General features: G+C 38.4%; 2 protein-coding genes across 2 annotated transcripts; both read right to left on the minus strand.

Moving 5' to 3' along the window:
* Positions 1-4,106: 4,106 nt before the first annotated feature.
* Positions 4,107-8,512, minus strand: LOC148698472 (putative casein kinase II subunit beta-4). Its single transcript, XM_088683727.1, has 5 exons — positions 7,875-8,512; positions 6,967-7,185; positions 5,514-5,623; positions 5,262-5,427; positions 4,107-4,717 (listed from the first exon to the last, which is right to left on the minus strand). The coding sequence occupies exons 1-5, from the start codon at positions 8,161-8,163 to the stop codon at positions 4,587-4,589; spliced, it is 915 nt and encodes a 304-aa protein (XP_088539853.1). The 5' UTR covers positions 8,164-8,512; the 3' UTR covers positions 4,107-4,586.
* Positions 8,513-19,779: 11,267 nt separating this feature from the next.
* On the minus strand, positions 19,780-20,481 carry LOC148698473 (uncharacterized). Its single transcript, XM_088678196.1, has 2 exons — positions 20,266-20,481; positions 19,780-20,211 (listed from the first exon to the last, which is right to left on the minus strand). Exons 1-2 carry the CDS (start codon positions 20,479-20,481, stop codon positions 19,780-19,782), a joined length of 648 nt encoding a protein of 215 aa, XP_088534322.1.
* Positions 20,482-20,765: the final 284 nt, after the last annotated feature.

The following is a 20,765-nucleotide window of genomic DNA, read 5'->3' on the forward strand; positions in this document are numbered from 1 at the left end:
AAGGAAAAAATTTGCGTGACACCACATACGTCACGCAAAGATGTTTTGCATGACGTAAGTGCACGTGCGTCGCGCAAAGCTGTTTTGCGCGACTCACGTAGCCCTGCGTCACGCAAAGTCAACAGAAAAAGCGGTAAAGCTTACTTGCTTTAGCGCCAAAATCTTGCGGGACGCACAAAACGTCGCGCAAATGGCCTTTGCGCGACTGCACTTTGCGCGACGCCAATCTTCGTCGCGCAAAGGCCATTTGCGCGACGTTTTGTGTTTAACGTCACGTAAACATACTTTGCGTGACGCATTTAGCTGCGTCGTGCAAGTTTTCGTCGCGCAAACATGTTTTTGTACTAGTGTGAGTATAATACCCTTATATGACAACCACCAGTACAATCAGAACCAATATAGATTCCGTCACAAATAGTAGACATAATAGACCTATATCGGCACATACTCAGTCATCGTTGAGATGATAGAAAATCCTCACAGAAAAGTGAGACCACATAGAGTTATCATTGATAGACGAGACCACATAACTCCTCGCTCACAAACAAAAACCACATACAACAATCCCAAAAGCACGACCACAACACCCGCCAAGCAAGACAACAAAAATTACATTAATCCTAGAACAGAACCACTGATCGGCTTATCATTGTATAAAGAAATAACCAAATGTTGTTCACATAAGCCACAACACAGACACATAGGGTGGCACTTTAACATATTTGTGCAGTTATTTTTATTTATTTATTAAATATACAATTGTATGAACTACAACTTGGCCATAGGCCAATCGCCACAAGTTGTTTTTCTTTTGTATTTTTGAATCCTTTGCTCAAATATGGAAAAAGAATGATGAAATCTCAAAATGATTGAAGTAGCTTTTTGCTCAATTATAAAAGACTCAAGCTTTGGTCCAAAATATTTCATCATTAATGAAGAGTCATGGGTGTAAAGTGAAAACTATTTTTTGGTACTCTTTTCTTTGTATGGATCAGTGATATTTGTTTTTATTTGCAAGAGATTTTTAGTTTTAAAATTATAAATGACGAGTTCGATACTAATTTATTCTTTATACACCTGATTGTCAGTATTTCGTTCTATAAAAAAAAATATTCATTTGTTCTTTCAGACCCTTTGGCTATGTACGACTCTTGTGATTGCTTAGGGTTAGGGTTCTCTTAATTGAATAATGAATTTAGTAACTGGGTACATTGTTCCATAATTTGCCATGAGATGACAAGGAAAGCAACCAAATATAGAAAATTTACAGATACGATCTCGGAGCTTTTAAAGATATAGTTTTTCTTTGACAAGAAAGGACATAGTATTTCACTCATTAATACAAAGGTGTTAATTGGGAACATTGTTCATAGTGATCTGGAGTGAATTTGCAAACACAAATAAGTAAAACTCCTATATGACAACCACGAGCACAACTGTACAAATCGGCACTAGTACAGATTCCGTCACAAACGGTAGACGCAACAGATCTATATCGGCACACACATTGGTCATTATTGAGATAACATAATGTCATCACAAAAGAGCGATACCACATAAAGTTACGTTGATAGATAGACCACAAAACTGATCGATCACAAGCAAAGACCACATGCAACTATTGCAAAAGCACGACCACATACAACTATTGCAAAAGCACGACTACAACACTCGAACAAAAACTACATTAATCCGAAAACGGAGCCACTGGTCAACTAATTAGTGTGTGTGTGCATGTATATATAGGAATAACCAAATGTTATTCACATGAGCCACAAACACAACTTAAAAATGTACACATGTATTATGTTTCTGGGTCATACCAACCAGTACCCTTTTTCTTTCCAAATTTGGAGAACGAGGGTCGAAATTAATGGGTTGAACTTGTCCAATCATTGGAATTTGCCTCAGACAAGAAACCAATACAATTAACTGCAAGTACAATGATCTATCATAACAACAAAATCAACAATAATCTATTTCCGCTGTTTGAATGCCAAATTATTTGGTTGTGGACAAACTTTTTATTTTCTTAATTGGATGGAACATAAAAATAGAGAAAATTTTCTGTTTATTAGAAGGGTTAGTCTACCGTACCTTTTAATAAAAAAAAAAACATTAGAACGATTAACTGCAAGTACATTATATTACACTGATAGTGTAAGTTATTAACTTACACTAACAATGTAAATTAACGTACAATAACAGTGTAATTAACGTTCACAACGTAACCACCAACCATATGATAGTAAAAACAATCTGTATTAATCATTGTAACCTTAGCATAATCATATATCCTGTAAAACGTAGGATATTATACTTAGATGGGATTGCATTACACTACCGAGGAATAGTCTGTGCTAAATTAATTTAAACTACGAGAAGAAAATTTTAAATTTTATAAGCAAATGAAGAAACACACAGCTCTAACCAACGTAACCAAAACAAACTTTGTTGTAAAAGCAAGTTGTTTGCAATCCCATTTAATTAGCACATCAAGTAGTAAGAATGTTTTTATTTTTTTTTTTAAAGAAAAAATAAAGTAAAAAGAATTTTGGTTGTCAAATGCAACCATATCTGATATTATATTCTTCTCACGTTGAGACTGAGAGGGAACCAAAGTTGAATACTTGTATAATATTCACACCACATTTTTTGGCCATTTCAATATAGTCACCGAGTTAGATTGTTCCAAAAGGTTAAACCATAGAAAAAATAAGAGAAATTTTATTTCAATCCCTACGATTACTATATATCAAACTTAAACTTTAAATGTGAATTGTCTTTTTTACCTTATTACATAATTACTATCAAGTACATGATGAAAATAACAATAAAATTAAAATTATCAATAAATTTTTACCCAATAATCAAACCCTACCATCATGGATGTTTATTCTACCAACAAATCCCATCACGCAGTTCTTTGATAAGTTTAATGAAGGTGGAGAGGATTTCTATAAAGTCCAACAGGTTCCTTCCCTTGTAAGCATTTTTTATGTCTTTTTTACTTTTATTTTATTTTATTTAAGACTTTGTTAGTTTGTCGTTTCACTTCCTTAATTAAGTTTCTTTATAATCACTTTTGAAGACATGAATTGGGGTTGTAGGTCAAGACAGTGTGTCGTTTCCGAAGTTCGAATCCGTCCTCATAAATTAGAATAGCTTAGAATATGATAATTTTAAATCTCACACCACAAACTCGTGAGACTAAATGTCACAGTTCAAACACTCCTATGCATTTAACTTCTAGATCATACACTCAAAGCCATTTATGTTCAAATAACAGGATTTAACTTTCTGAATCACTGCTTGTTAAGAGTGGGATTTCCAATATGATGAGTGAGAAACCCCTTGGTCATCCTGTCAATCATATCCAAGTCATATTGATACATGGCATCAGAAATTCCCACCATCCCTGGATTCTAGCTGTTGAAAACTGAGAAAACAGTGGTGAATCGTCCCCAGCCGTCAGATAAAAAAGAAGCAAACCCCTTGGGAAAACAAGCACATCTCCTTATGTAAGAACCCTTTGGAATGGCTCGTTTTGGGTGTCAATGAACCCAGCAAGCACAATTTCTTTGCTCACAAAGAATGGTTCGGATGCCTGGGGTGGGAGTGGAGGCTCACCAAGCCATCGATTCTCAAGACTGCTCGCGTAAATGAGAGGCCTAAGTAAGTTGAGTCTAAAAAGAAGTTATATGAATTTCATTAGATATTGAAACTACACTTTCAAACTAACAAGTTTTGATATACTAATTGGAAGCATGTCTTAAGATAAATTCAGAGGAAAGTTCGCATCCGCTTGGGAATGTCTTAAGCTTCATTTTTCCAGTCAAGCATCTGCGGGTGGGTTTCGTTTACGTTAAGGAGAACTGAAAAGTTCAGTATCTATAAAACATAAATTTCACGTAGGGCACGCGTGGAACGATGCATCAACGGTAAAATGATTGTTTTACCTGCCAATTTCCACGCATGCCTTACATGGCACTTCCGTCTAACAGAGTGACAATTTTCAATTTGTCTTTGATTATAAACAAAACACCACTGCGGAGACCCCGTCGAAAATAATATTACAAACACCAAAAATGTAAAAACCAAAAACCTAGAGAAACCAAACTCATCATTATACTTGTAAAAACATCCAAACTACAGGAGCCTTACAACACCTTGCATGAACAAAATGGAAAACTTGTGTCTAAGTGCGATTCTTGGCATTACATCCATCAAGCATGACAGTAGCACATTATATATATAAACAGGAACAAGTAGCATAAGACCGGAGCATGATTAATCACAGTAAAAGGAATGATAAACACGAGCCGCAAATGCAAATCACATAAATCTCAGTAAACAAAATTAAATAATCTTACAAGTGCTCCGTTAATCTCATGATTAAATTCAAAGAAAGGTTTGCCACTTTGCTCTGCTAATAGATGGTACATCACTTGTAGTACTTTCTGAGCTACTGCATCTTACCTCACTTGTCACAGACGTTCCTTTTACCAATGGAGGCATGAAGCACGATAAGAACTGAAGCTGGTTAATAGTAAATCTCATCACAGGTTTTGCCCATTGCACTGTGGTTACGGCTTGTGGAGCTTGAAACCAAAAACTCTTGGCACGTAACTCTGTGACGCCTTTTGTGGCTTAAGGTGCCCATACGTCATCAAGAACAAGTGCGGAAATGTCGTTCCAAAATATGCTCCATCAATATCTTCAAAGTGTTAAGGGCATCAAGATATAAAATCAGAAAGCCAAACAACACTATAAGATGGTAAAATAATAACCGTGCATCTGTAGAGAGAGAGAGAGAGAAAAAAAGACTGGATAAGAACAAATGAAGTGATTTCATAACCAGAGTTATGCAAATCTGATAATATCAGTCGCAGGAAGTACATAGGACCCTACTAATGGTTTACTATAGCTCATTTATAACCACCAACAGACATTCAAGTGTCCTCAAATGGAAGACGTATTGTTGATCGGTTAAAGTTAATTTTTCAAGCAGTTGCACTAAGCCGAACCACAAGACCAGAATGAAACTGCTAAAAATGTAGACGACCCCGAGAATAATATTAGACTGTCAAATGAGATTTACAAGAGAACACTGAACTTGAGCAACAAAAGTTCAAAAAGGGTAGAGTTTCTTTCGTCAAAATTAATAATAACTCATCTAACAATTGAAAAGCTAAAACTGAAAAGAGAGAAGTATGAAAAGAACTTTAGTGCATACGCAAAATTTAAGCATTTAAGGATACTGCCTTGGTACTTCGATCGAGGGTAATATATATCTTCGCATTTGGGGCAGTATATTTTTACAGTGCTTGAACGAGGAATGTCCGATTGACCAACTGGAAGGCAGGGTTGTCCACAGCAGTAAACTCTTGGGCATCTTCCAAAGTCATAGTTCTTGTATTTCTCCAACTGTAGAACTTTTAAGATCAATATTCTGACAAATAAAGATCCAATAAGAAACCAAAATATAAAACTCACAATAGTCAGAATCTTACCATTGCAGACATTCCCTTGCTAGTCAGTATGTATCGAACATGTATAAGACCGTATAGCATCTCCGCTGCTGATTCAACCAACTCATTCTGCTCTTCAGTGAACATGTCACCTGTACAGAGGTCCCCATTTATTAGGTGCCTCAATGACAAAAAGGTAAAAGGAGCACAGCCAGTGAAGATAGACAGAGAGAGACAGAGGTTAAGACAGATGGACATAGAGAGGATAGAAGTACATTAACTCATGGGTATACTTTATTTCATCATACATTACTAACTGCTATCCAAGTTTCAAACCCAATATAATCCTTTTTATGGGTTATTTAGAGTTCTAAGCCAGTTTTATCTAGGAATTGCATGCTTTGACTTTTGAACTCAGACTCCCACATTGGTATTTCAAAATTAAGTATTCAAATTTCACACCCATAAAAACTTTAGTCTCAAAACCCACACCGTAAGCTAATTTACGAATATTTGTTCCTCACTCTAATGCTATATGCAAAACCAAATCAAGAAAATATCAATGTTAATGGGCAGCCGGTGTCCGCGCAGGCATAGTTAAATGGTGTCACCCAATATGCAGTAAGATGTCCACTACCAGTAACCAACTAAACATATCAAGGCTCCTTCACTCAAATCTCACACAAGGCCATGACTACCAATTGAAGACCCAATAGGGTGTCGCAAATCATCTTTATTGCCAACTGCTTCATAAGTTTCATATCCATCTATAATCCACTAGACTATTTTACTCATATAACCTAGAACTCCGCCAATTTCTTTTCATGGAATATATTTTCAAGTAACTTTGTAATAAACTAAACTAAACTACATATACAAACTACCTTATGTAACACATTACCTGGTCCGTCTCAAAACCAGTTTATATAATTCAAGCGTACTATCCATATTTCTTATACATATTGGTTGAGTAATTGAAAAAAAAAACAAAAAAAAAAAAAAAAAAAAAAAAAAAAAAAACCTAAATTTAAGCATTTCAAAAAGTGCCAACAGCCAAGTAATGCTTGTGCACAAAGCATGGATTAATATCCAAAAACACTAAGGGCTCGATTCGAAGTTCTTTTAAACGACTGAACGTAATGTTTTTGGAACCAATCCTCAGTAAAAATGCAAGTTAATCCTGGAAAACACTTGAAGTGCTTCCCACAAGAAGCACGTAACTTGTGCTTCTTGCAGAACGCACTTCAAGTGCTTTTGGAACGCAAAAACATTTTATCTAAAAGTGCTTTCAGTCATTTAAAAGCACTTCCTAAATGAGGCCTTATAGACTTTCACTCCAAGGAAAATTTATTAAAAGATAGTGACCTAAATTTAACAATCCAATAGTATGCAATTGTTATTAACTTTACTTTTAAGAGATGTAAACAAGAATATTTATACACGCGCACTCACACACATCATAGTAAAAACCCCATTAGCATAGACAAATTCTTACCATGAGAAGATTCAACATCCAAAATCAGATCAAGTGCATAATCATAATATGGAACTTGACCGCTCAAACCACAGAGATTAAAATCATCTTGGATATATTCATCATCCACTTCACAAAAAAATTCATTTCCTCGCAAATTGCAGAACCATGAAATCCAAGATGTGTCATCTCCATCAGAACCACTGACATCTGATTCTTCACTGTCTGTTTCAGATTCCTCTGCAATTAAATCAAACTAACCATGTAAAAATGACATGGCATTTCCCAATGCAAGTGCCTACCCAGTATATTTTTAGTCCTTTTCTACAACTTTCATGCTTATTCAATAGAAAAAGTGAACAACACTAAAAAGATGTCAAAGTCCACAACTATGATACTAGAATTTGGACAAGAATTAAATTGAAAACTTTTAAGACTTGGAACAGCTAAGAATCTTTCCATTCAAGGTATCACTCTACTCCGAACGAGCAATAAATGTGTGAACCTTCAAAATCTTAGTCATTGCAAAAATAACTAAAAGTAGCATATATAATCAGGGCCCCTTTACAAACATAAACTCAGCGTACAATAACATTAGACCCACATTCCATATATTCTCGGCGACTAATCCGTAATCACACATAAAAGACAATGAAATTCAAAACTAGCACGTCAAAACGTCAAAACCATTACATATGGAGCAAGCCCAGATCATATAAGAAAGTTGCTGCTAATTACCTTATAGTCCTAAAACACATTACTATCTATCCACTCCCCATAAAATACGAAAACAAAAACCATCAAACCAAAATCTAACAAATTCACTTCTAAACAACCAAGAAAACGAGTTACCAATTATTCATATACCAACAAATTATGACAAAAAAAAAAAATCCGAAAAACACCGAGAGAGCAAAAACAAGACCAACCATCAGAGCATTTGTTCTCGGTGAGCGAGGCGGCCGCGGCGGCAGCAGCACGGTGATCGAGTTGAGATTTACCAGCGGAAGTGGAGGGCACAGAGAGCTTCTCTTTGTCTTTACTGTTAGCCAAAGCTCTCGATGTGGAAGTGGAGGAATTCACTAGGTGCTTGTCCAGCGCATCATTGATGCGCCTGCGTTCCAGCGCATCGTTGATGCGCTTGCGGTCCAGCGACCCACCAACAATCTCTGTTTTCGATGACCCGCCAACGCCTCCACCGCCACGTTCCCTATACATGGTCTAATTTCGAACCCCCTCGGGTGAATTTTGGCTCTTGGATTAGGAGCGAGAGAGAAGGGAGAGGGGGGGTGTCAAGCCCTCTGGTGGTCTTCCATGGCGTGGTGGAGCGTTCGAATAAACCCTAGATTTTTGAGGTGGAGTTAGGCGGTGTAGGTGTTTTGGAGGTTCTGAGGATCGGGGAGAGATGAAAGATTAGAGACGCAGAGAGCCAGGGGAGGAGGGAGAAAGGAAGGCAGAGCTAGGGTTTGGGGGAGGGAGGGAGAGATGAGGGGAGAGGTACACGAGCTGGTGAGCAAAATGCTCTATTCTGTGTATTTTTTTTTTTTCCTTCTTCATTTTCTTTAATTTTTTATTTCATCAAATTTTCTTTATTTATTTATTTTAAAATAGTGTTCAGAAGACCAAAAATTTTAAACAAAATAATGTGGTGGTAGATGATTAGATCATTGTTAAAGTGTCGATTAACGTACTTGTTTTTTTATTAGCAATATATCATTTGGTTTGCAAATTTGGTTTAAAATTTTGATCTCCCTAGCATTATATTTTTTTAATTAAGCTCCAAAATCTTGGGTAATGTGTCTGGGTTTCGAGTTTGGATTTGGGTCATGGGACTTGGGTTCCAGATTCTGAGTACCACACCTCAAATCTCAAGTCTCAACCAAGTTGTTAGTTTGACGCTTTTAGGGCCTGTTTGTTGCACCGGCTTAGGTGGGACTAGATTAGCTAGGACTAGTAGTCACATGTTTGGTATGCCAAAGATTAACTTGAATGGCATTAAACCGGACTCAGCTCAACTGCTGGCCTCACTAAGGCCTCGTAATTAATCTAGGTCGAAAGCTTGGTATTAGATGGGACTAGAAAGAAAATGAGGCTGCTACTCTCACCCCACTCCTTATGCGCTTCCCTTTTCCCCTAATTCTCTTTAGTTGTACCAGATTTGTACTCCCTTTTTTGGTCGAAATGGTCTACAAAGAAGGTGTTTTAGCACCTTCACCAAATGACACAGTGAGTTCCTTGTGTATGACCTTGACGCTCTCGGCTTTCCTAAACACATTCATTATCAACACCATTCGCTTCATATGCTTGACATTCGTGGTGGCGATGATGTTGGTGTCAAGTCTAGTGACACCCCTTTCCATTGTGAATACATAGTAGTCAGTTTGGACGACATCTAGAGGTTCCCCTGATTAGGAAGTGGGAATGGGTTTGCTCACTAAGGAAGTTTGGGCATCGAGAATGATCTTCGAGGATAGGAAGAAGTTGCAGAAACAGGCAAGTTTTGAGCCATTAAAACCGCGAAAGAGTAACTTACAGTTTGCAGGTTGGGTTTTCAACGAAGTTCAAGCAAGTGTGGTTATGTGAAGAGGGACAAATGTAAACCACCAATAAATATAGGGTTATAGTGACATCTCGAAGAACACGAAAGGTCTTCATGTAAATGGGTGACAATCATGGCAATTGTTCCCACCACGTGTGTTCCCAATGCTAGTGTTTTTTATGACGGCTTATGGAACATTATGATTGGAAAACCCTAAACCATAAATAAAAAGAAGGAAAAAAAAACGAAAACCCAACTAAAAACCACTGGTTTGGACACGTGGCTGTCTATCATTGGCTATTTGTTAAGAAGCCCTACCTTCTACTAAAAGGCACCCCTTTCCTTTGCCAACCACCAATTGACCACGTGGGTGGCTCAGATTTGCCCCCACCTTTTAACATGCATCCTCACACATGATCTCCCTCTACTGTAATGCCGCCTAATATTTTTGACGTGGCTATTCGCACGTTTGCCACGTGAATTTAAATGTGTAATAACATGATTTTGTAATTGAAAATTAGTAATAAAAAATTGCTGATTGTGAAAAATATGAAAAAATCACGGAGACACTTGGGATAACATCTTGTACGATATGATCTGGTTGATACTGAAAAATGGCTTTATCAAAGGATCGAAACATCCATAATAGTGTTTTCTCTTAAAAGGGCCAAAACATTAAAAAAAATTATTAATTAATTTATAGCAGGGAAAAATTGAGAAAAATATTAAAAACGGTCATAGTGACGAGGGTTACAAGTCATGAATGATGGAATTTGAAAACTTATACCCATAATGCAGAGTGGGCAGTGACTAATAATAACCATTGATTTGTGGTTTTCTTCTACGGTTTGATCGATGATCGCCATAAGGGTTTTTCCGGTAATTATGTTTTCAAAATATCATCTTTTAATAGGATGCAAAAATGAATGGTTTGGATCGTTGACATAACATTCAGAGATTTATAGTTTGCTCAAATATTGCTCTATGTTCAATAAAGTTCAAACAGGCACAAACTTGAAAAACTTCGCACGAATGCAAGTCTAAAAATGTTCAAAGTTACACTGTGGGAGGAATCTCTATTAGCCCAATCTGTCTTGAATGGTTAGCAGCATGGGAAACTTAAACCTAATAAGCATGGTAACGATTGGCCGACTGCAGGCATGGGCACATGGCGCCTTGACTTGGAAGTGCAATGCACCATTTGGCCTTTGAAAAATTTATGCAACTAGCAAGGTTATAGGTTATAACATTCAAACCCGAGCTCTACACCATTCAAGGAAATAATCAAAAGGGTGATCTGGAAATCATCCGAGGGTGGCTCTGAACTTTGACCCTAAGTACGACTACTTTTATCCCAAATCAGCGTACTAAGCCAAGTATGTTCTGCGACATAGTATGTCAGTAGGTTCGAGGGGGGCATCCAGACTAGGCAATCCCCAAGAGAAATTTCATTCCAACGGAGCTTCGACACGTATAAATTCTTTGCGTAAGCCAACCAATATAGCCTGACCAGAAATGCTCAGGTCCGACTTGCAAGGTCTGGCAAAGGATTTAAAAAGTGTTTCTGACCTACATGCGAGCAGCCATGTTTCCAAAGAACTTTTATTTAAGATTCACTAGAAATGGACACACAATCTAGTTTAGGAAGAAAAATCTCTTCCTGCACTACATCACAATTATTGAAGCCTTTAGCCCAAGAACAGGAGCAAGGCATGGAAGATTTTGCTAACTTATCTCTCGTAGGACATTTCAGACATGGCGTAACCATCTTAGATCTGATAAATGCATAAAAAAACTTGGAGCGAAGGGTTCGTCATGGGTTTAATGTTTAATTCCTGATATTGGAGTCAGGTGGTATTCAACTATTGCGATGAGAATCCTTCATAAATGCAAAGCTCCAAATCGATGTTATCAAGGAGGGTTTCTTAAAATTATGTCCCCAGCCCAAAAACTTATTCGTATTATGCTCCTTTGCTTATTTTATTCCTTAAAGTTTGTCTACTTTGGAAACATTTAGTGGATTAGAAATTCTTCTTGGTAAAGATACATAAGGCAGGAAAATCTTTACACAAACACATGTTTATTATCAAAGTCACAAAGGAGATCACAATAGTAAATCAGTTTGGGGGAGATAAACCCTCACCCCTGGCAGAAATGAAACTTTTAAAGACAAAACAACAAGATGAACTGAAATTGTCAATCTTGGAGAGAATACCACCGTCAAATCAGTGGTGTGCTACACCCACCTTGCTGCATTCCGAACACAACACTACATTAAGGGCGAGTATCCTGATGGAGATCTGCCACCATCGCCATCCACAAGTAGAGGAAATGGAAAAAAAAAGAAGGACGGATTCCAACATTCAAGCCACATGAGTGCCTCATAAGTGAGTGTTTAAACAAAGAGCCATCACCATCATCGCCACCGTCAGTGAGCATCAGTTGAGGAAAAAAGTGGTGATGAAAGACCCTTCGATGGATCTTAACACCTTGCACATATTCTATCCTTCCCCAAAGCCTGCATGAAGAGTGCTATGATGGGATGATGTTATAGAACAAGTTGCAAGAAGTGTGTCATATTATAGAACGAGTTGCAAGAAGCAAAGGAACGTTCCTGAGAACATGTTGGGAATTACTAGATGTAGCATGATTTTTTTGGGATTGGAATTTTCTTCAACAAAAAACCAAGAGGAAAACTAGGATTGGAGAGGCAATTTAAGGTGAAAACTGGCTTCATGACACAAATGAGAAAGAAAATGAAGGAAACAGGGGCCTAAGGGAATTATTTAAAGGCGAGCCAGGAAAAGGTCTCACTATTGAAAATGAAGAGTCGTTAACCTAGAGATCAATGCGGGCAAGAATCAAGGCTAATCGATGAGATACGTGGTTGTTTATTTGAAAAGTGTGTGCAAAACAGATGCGTACATCATCATGACGGTTAATTTTAGATGAATGCATGACTGAAATTGAGAACGACTCAACTACCTCCCTTTAATGAACTGAACCGGCTCACAAGAATTTAAAGATTAAACGACATGTATTTTAGCTTACTCCAAAAGACATGGTATTTGGATAACGATCCATCCTAAAAAGGAACGGGTTGCCTCTCAGACAGATAGCTAGGGGCAATTGTGGGACCATGATTTTCTAAGACTATAGTAAGGCTGATCTGAATAGAGTTACCTAAGAAGTCCGGTCATGGACTCGCCAAATTGGAGTGGAGCTGTTTCAAATAGAACGGTGGTGCCACCATCACACTATTCCGGGGCACTAAGTGGAGTCCTAGCAACTTCATTGGAAGACCATGCTTTTTCTGTAAGATACACAATTTGATTTGGATATGGACAATCAAATCCTATAAGTCTTGGAGTTCCTACAATTTAGGAATTGGCGTGCCTTGCAAGTAATCATAACTCTTAAGAGGATGCAATATCTACTTCTAGATATCCCCTAGGTTTCTTCTGGCTTAGAATGAGAATTCTATCTTAAAAAAATCTCTCCCCCCATGGTATAAATACACCAATCTAGGGTTCATATATGGTAACGCAATCTAAATACTTGAATTCTCGTGCCCACTGCTTGAGGCTAAAATCATCCACTAACTTGACCATCAGAGAGTCTTTGGCCAGTACACCCCCTGGTCTTAGGCTTGCTCACGGTTGTTTATTGTTTTGTAGGTTGCTCGAGTTTGTGCTCAACCATCAGTCACGATTGTGCGCAAATTTGGTTCCAACAAAGGGTTTCTCTCATTTAGGCGGCATCAAAACATGTGGATTTGTAGAACACTCCTTAACTTTGTCAAAAGCCTGTTGGTGTTCTTCTTGCCACATGAACGTTTTGAAATCCTTCAATTTCAGTAATGAGGAAAATGTTTCGGAATGGTAACAACCCTATTTGTGCGTTGAAATCCCATTGGTCTAAGGGATGTCCATTGAGCTGAGGTTTCGATTCTAGGGTCGGCCCTCTTTGACCCAAAATGTCATTTTAGGCCCAAACACAATCAAATCAAAACTGAGTTTATAGACTTGGAATGATCAAAAAGCTTACAGAGTGATACAAGGCCCACTAATTAGTTGCCAATGGTTATTTATTTATTTATTTTCTTTTTTACTTTTGAATTTTGAAACAATTTATTTTTGGTTAAATGTGTTTTGGTTGAGTTGAGATCCTCTCCGGATTATTCTCTCGGGATCTGCTGGACCAAGTAATCTTGGCTGTTCGAAATTGCTATATCTTGGGATTAGGAGAAAATTTTATATATTTATTTTCCAGTTGATTCTTGCTAGCAGCAACCATGGAAAGGCCACCTGCATCTGCATAACAAATGGTTTGGGAAGGGATATTGACAGAGAGAGGAGAGAAAATGCAAGGCGAACAGAAGACATGACAAAGGAGAGAAGAAGAAACGAAAGGGAGAGGTGCATTGGTCCACGTGAAAAGAAAAAGAAAAATTCAAATTGGTTACTGCCGCAGAATTTGTAGGAACGGATAGGATGAATCGGTTCCAGCAACAAGAACATTGTACTTTTCTTAAAGATACATTGATCGTCAATGAAAGTTCAAAGATTATTATCTCATCATTGCATAAAGTAAAAAAAGGATATTTATTCCATGAAATTGAAAGATTATGTTATACTCAAAAGGGTGAGACTTCTTGTAGATAGAATTAATGGCCAGAAGGACTGCCATTTGGTACCATTGCTAGCCTCACAATACTTTAAGCACCTTCCTCTATTGTTAATATGCCAGTATTGAAGGTCGTATGTGTTATGACAAATCCAGGGTCGACATAATCGAAGCAGATTTTCGGGTACTGCTTGCCCATAACATGCATGCCAACAGAAATTCTGTTATCTCAATTTTGGAAAAACATTTGATTTTAAAACATAAATATGATGAGATGCCAAAAGTATGAAATGTCAGTTGGAGCAATATTAAAAAATATGAAAATAACACAAGAATTTCAATAATAATAATAAGCATAAAGAAATTCAAAACATCAATTATATATGAGATTAGTATGAACAACTAGAGAGAAAATAAGAAATACTGACAAACTTGAAGATTGAGGCTTGCATAAATGCAATGTCCTAAAGATATAATTTCGCCTCTACTCTTGTGCTTGTAGTTCGGTAGGCGTCCGTCTCCTATGACTCAATAATCTATAATCTGAAGTCGAATCACTTCAATCTTCGGATTCTGACGAATTTTATATATTCTGTACTCTTCAGACACGATTCGAAAGACAAACGAAGAATGACAGAAATGCTTTTGAATCATACCAAGATATCTAATTTCCCAAATTGGTTGTTGGAATTGATCATTGGGCTAGATGATTATAATATTTGATCATTGGGCTATATGATTATAATATTTGATCATTGGGCTAGGTGATCATAATATTAATAATTATAATATTTGATCATTGGGCTAGGTGATTATAATATTAATGATTATAATATTTGAGTGTATATCAATTCTGACGATTGTAAACATAAATTCCAACGATTGTATATTCTGATGCAAACGGTTAAAGCATTTGTTGTTTTGTATACTCTATATAATTTCCGAAACATTTCTGAATTAGCAAGCGTTTCAGGTTAAATTTGCAACATGAGAGTGTACACAGAGAACAAGAAGTTTGATTATAAAAATGATTTTGAATCACCAAGATATCTAGTTTCCCAAATTGGTTTTTGACAAAATCCGCTAGCGAAGCAACACTAGCAGGATCCGTTACATCAAGCTGATGAAAAACCACAACGTCAGAGAGGCCACACTCTTTCAATTTTTCAATAACTTGAAGACCCATTTTCTCATTTAAAGCGGTTAACACCACCATGGTCCCATTGGCTGCCAACTTCTTCACTGTTCCAAATCCAATGCCCTGATTCGAGCCTGTGACAACTGCATACCTGACAAATCAAAGGCTCTTTTTATTAAATATCAATGAAGATATATGCATTACCGTGGATAAATCACATGAACAAATCATTGTATACGATATTTCACAAGACCAATTACAAGACTAGCACGTGAAAGTAGGGTTGTATACAACGGTTGTGTACAAGAAATTTCATTACTGTGGGTGTAGCCAAATGATCTGATGTGATGTGTGGAGCATCAAAAACATAAGGGACTGCCATGGTTGATGAGCTCTCAGATTTTCTCTTTTTGATTTCTGTGTGAAATGGACTTTGTTTATAAAGTCATTTTCTGTAGATCTTGGCTCTTGAGTTGGCTTGTCTTCTTTTGCTGGTAGATTGCATTTTGGTCTTCTAGATCTCGTCTTTGATTAAGCAAATCAAGATTGCCTCTTATACATGCAATGCAAATATCAAACTTATAATATGTCAAGTTTATCCCCCTCCAGGTCAGACCAATATCTTGAGTTAATTACTAATTACTATGCTGCTGCAGGATTCTTATGGATAAGCAGCCACATTCAAAACACATCATACACAACTAACAAGTAAAAATGAACCAATAAATGCAAGTAACACAACTAACAAAACGGAAAAAATAAAAACTAAATAGAAAGTTATTCATTCAATTGAATATGTGTGTAAGAAAATGATACGTGATTGATTTGTTATATCATTCAAGAGGCAGAGCCTCAAACTTATAGTTACAAAAGCATCCTAATATGGTTCCTACGATCAAGCTAAAACATTCACAAATAAGGAAAGAAGTTATTTACAACATTGACAAAATCAACATTCTATTCTAAGCTCGATCTCCTTCAACACTCCCCCTCAAGTTGGAGTGTATGCTTATGACACCCAACTTGCCAAGTAGCATTTCAAACTGTGTCGAGCTTAATGGCTTAGTGAACAAATCAGCCGGCTGATTTGTAGTTCAAATATAAGCTGTCTGAATCATCCCTTCTTGAATTTTCTCTCGAACCAGATAGCAGTCTATCTCTATGTGTTTGGTTCTTTCATGAAACACAGGATTCGATGCTATGTGTATAGCCGCCTGATTGTCACAAAACAAGGTTACTGGCTGTGTGTGATCAACTCACAAATCCTTCAAAATGTTCTTTAACCATGTGACTTTGCAGCAAATGGTAGCCATGGAACGATACTCGGCCTTCGCGCTTGAACGTTATACCGTTGTTTGTTTCTTAGTCTTCCAAGAGACCGGTGCTTGCCCAAGTAAAACGCAGTATCCCGTGATTGATCTCCTTGTGTCTTTACAACGTGTCCAATTGGCATCACAGAATGCCCGCAATTGGAGTGACCCTGTAGATGGTAGTAGGATACCTTGACCCGGTGTTTGCTTAATGTACTTAAGCACTTTACGGGCTGCTTCCAAATGCGGTTGCCGTGGCTTATCCATGAACTAGCTCAGTACATGTACGACATAAGTCAGGTTCGGCCTAGTTATGGTCAAATATATCAACCTCCCAACCATTCTTCTATATGCCGAAGCATCATCTAATAACTTTCCATTGAACTGTGTGAGTGATAAATTTTGTTCCACAGGGAACCAGGAAGGTTTGACACCTAAAAATCCAGCATCATCCAAAATTTCCAAGGCATACTTACGTTGCGACAAACTGATTCCATGCCGTGACCTGGCAACTTCGATGCCGAGGAAATACTTCAGCTGCCCCAAATCCTTAAGCTTGAATTGGTTGGCCAAGATTAATTTTGTATTCTTTATATCCTCCAAATTGTTCCTTGCTAGTATGACGTCATCAACATATACAAGCAACACCAGGAAGTTGCCTTGACGGCTGGACGAACAGAGAATAGTCGAATCGTGACTGTTGGAATCTCGCGGCTTTGAGGGCAGTAGACAGCTTGATAAACCACTGCCTAGATGCCTGTTTTAAATCGTACAACGACTTGTGCAATTGACAGACCCGATTCTCCCGCTTTTATCCGAAACCGGGAGGCAAGGACATGAACACCTCTTCATCAAGGTCGCCATTCAAAAACGCGTAGTTCACATCCAGTTGGTGGAGATGCTAGCCACACAGAGATGCCATAATAAGGAGGACACATACGGTCACCATTTTGGCAACCGGAGCAAAAGTTTCCAGGTAATCAAAGCCTTCAACTTGACTGTATCCCTTTGCCACTAAGCGGGCTTTGTAGCGTTCGACCGTTCCATTAGCCTTCAATTTCACCTTATACACCCACCTACAGCCGATCGGCCATTTATGAGGTGGTAACGACACCAAGCTCTAAGTCCCACTAGCCTGTAGTGCATCAATCTCAGATTTCATGGTGGCACGCCATTGTGGGATTTGGATTGATTGAGAGAAACTTGTAGGTTCTTTAAGAAGGGTAAGTTGAGCAAGATATGTTTTGTGAGGCTGAGAAAGGTGAGCATAAGACAAGAACTGAGAGAGTGGGTGAGCCATACTTGAACAGGTGACTACATTCGTGGATGACGGTGGTGCGGTCCTTGAAAGGAGGCTAGTCTCGAGTTGAAAGTCCTACAAATAGGCAGGCGGCCTGGTGTAGCGACCGCTGTGATATGGAGCGGGGGTGGTAGGTGTTGGCGACGAAGATGGTGAATGTATGGGTATCAGTGGAGAATGAGATGGGTTCGGTGAAGGAGCGACTGCACGTGAGGGAAAAGGCAGATCGGTGAGGTCTGCAGTGGGTGTGTTAAGTAAAGTGTGGTCAGGTGGGCCGGTGGGTGGAGTTGGCCCATCAAGAAGGGAAGACACATGGGTTTCGGAGAGGGAGTCCATGTTGAAGTGTAAGAACGGGTCAGGTTGATGGGAAGAAATGCTGGGTAAATTTTGATTTTGTGGTGACGCAGTGGATTGGTGAGGAAATAGGAAAGGAAACATATTTTCAAAGAAACTTAGATCATGAGAACACAAGCACCTTTTGTTGACTGAGATCAAAAACACGATATCCTTTCTGACCATAAGGATATCCCAGAAAAATACATCGAGATGCTCGGGGATCAAATTTTGAATGATTTTGTGCATGGGTAGAAGTAAAACACAAGCAACCAAAAAACACGCAAATGTGAATAACTAGGAGTTTTGTTAAACAACTTTTCATATAGGGTTTTGCCAGCGAGAAGAGGAGTAGGTGTTCGATTTATGAGGTATACGGATGTGAGAATGGCATCCCCCTAAAAACGATTTGGAAGCTCGGCCTGAATAAGCAAGGCACGTGCCATATTTAACAAATGTCTATGTTTTCCTTCAGCAACCCCATTTTGTTGTGGTGTGTTGATACAACTAGTTTGATGCATTATACCTTTATCTGCATAGAAGCTTCCAAGTTTGAATTCAGGGCCATTGTCACTACGTATGATCTTAATTTTGGAATCAAATTGAGTGGCAATCATATTGATGAAATTAAATAGAAGAGTCTTAGCATCAGACTTGTGTTTCATAAGATAAATCCATGTGCATCTAGTGTAATCATCAACAATGGTAAGAAAATATTTTGCACCTGAAATGGAAGCAACTTTATAACCACCCCATATGTCAATATGAATTAAATCAAAACTAGAATGAGTAGTAATTGAACTTGAAGGAAATGGAAGTTCTGTTTATTTAGCCAAAAGGCAAATTGCATACTCGTCGGTATCACAAAAAGCATGTTTAAAATTTGAAAAAGGGAATAATGGAAGAACTCTGGTAGATGGATGCCCAAGACGTTGGTGCCAAAGGGTTGGATTGGATTTTTGTGCCTAATTGCATGTTCCTTTCTTGGCTCGATCGAGATAGTAGAGGTCATCCCGTTCAATTCCCGTCCCAATCATCGTCCCCGAATGTAGGTCCTGTATGATACAAAATTGGTGCAGAAAAATGGTTATACAAGATGAATTGGTTAACCTGCTAATTGAAATCAAATTCAATTTGAAATACGGGACACACAAAACGTTCTCAAGAATCAAATTAGGGGACAAGGTGACTTTGCCAATGTGGGTCACTTGTGCCACGGACCCATTCGGCAATTATACTGTGTGATTAGTGACTGACCTTGAGTTAGAAAACAGGTTGGGATAATAAATTATATGGTTCGTGCAGCCACTGTCTAAAATCCAAACACTCTGTTTGCCATTAGAGTTGAGTGAAAAGGCTTTACCTCAAAGTTCTCATGGGTTGTGGAATTACCAACATGATTAACAGAGGATGACCTGTTTTGTAGCACACTCAATATTTATTTGCACTCTTCAGCGGTAAATGGGAATTTCATCTCCTTCCTCTCTGTCATACATGTTGCTGCTTGGTTCCTTTTGGAAATCACCGCACGAAACTCGGCCTCAGCCGTTGCCTTCTTCTTACGACAATACTCGGCTGTGTGGCCCTTCTATCCGCAAAATGCACATTTTAGGTGTGCACGGTAATTCTTGGCAGTGTGGTTTGTTTTGTTGCAGTTGGTGTACTTCAAGTCACCTTTTTCTCCTTCGGATTCACGGCTAGAATTCTTCACGGCAAACACGGCCGTATTCGGTTGTGCCTGAGCTTTACCCGCTGTCGCTTTCGATTGATTCTCATGCCGCAGTACCAGGGAGTACGCCTTGTTCACTGTGGGTAAGGGATCTTGCAGCAATGTGTTGCTGTGAACACTTACATATGATTCATTGAGACCCATGAGGAACTTCATAGTTTTCTTCCTATCCAAATATGCAGCCACTTCCTTGACCGATCCACAGGTGCAAATCGGGAAGGTGCACAAAGCATCACATTCATCCCATAGTCCCTTCAATTTCGTGAAGTAAGATCCCACAGATATATTTCCCTGCACACAGTCATGAATCTCGTTCTCGATGTTGAACAGTTAAACCACGTTCACATGTGAGAATCTCTCCTGCAATTCCAGCCACATCTGCCTAGCAGTCTTGCAATTAATCACGCTGCTGTCGATGTCTTTTGACATCGACCCTAGTAGCCAAGTTTGGACCAAATTATTGCAACGATTCCACTGCTGCCATTCATTTGGATCCTTTCCACTCGGCTCCTCGATCGAACTGTCTACGAGTCCGATTTTGTTCTTGACTGTTAATGCCATAGTCATGGATTGTTTCCATGTGCTATAATTATCTTCGACCAAGGGTTGCGACACAATTATAGCACCGGGTTGGTTTGAATGATGAAGGTGTAGTTGGTGATTCGGATTATCCAACTTGGTTCCCGAAGCCGTGTCCGATGGTTTGTTCTCTGCCATGGAGGGCGGCTAGGGTATGATATGTGATTGATTTGTTTTATCATTCAAGAGGCAGAGCCTCAAACTTATAGTTACAAAAGCATCCTAATATGGTTCCTACGATCAAGCTAAAACATTCACAAATAAAG

The sequence above is a fragment of the Pyrus communis genome, chromosome 2, assembly GCF_041283825.1.
Source record: "Pyrus communis isolate YQ-2024b chromosome 2, ASM4128382v1, whole genome shotgun sequence".
In the NCBI taxonomy this organism is placed as follows: Eukaryota; Viridiplantae; Streptophyta; class Magnoliopsida; order Rosales; family Rosaceae; genus Pyrus; species Pyrus communis.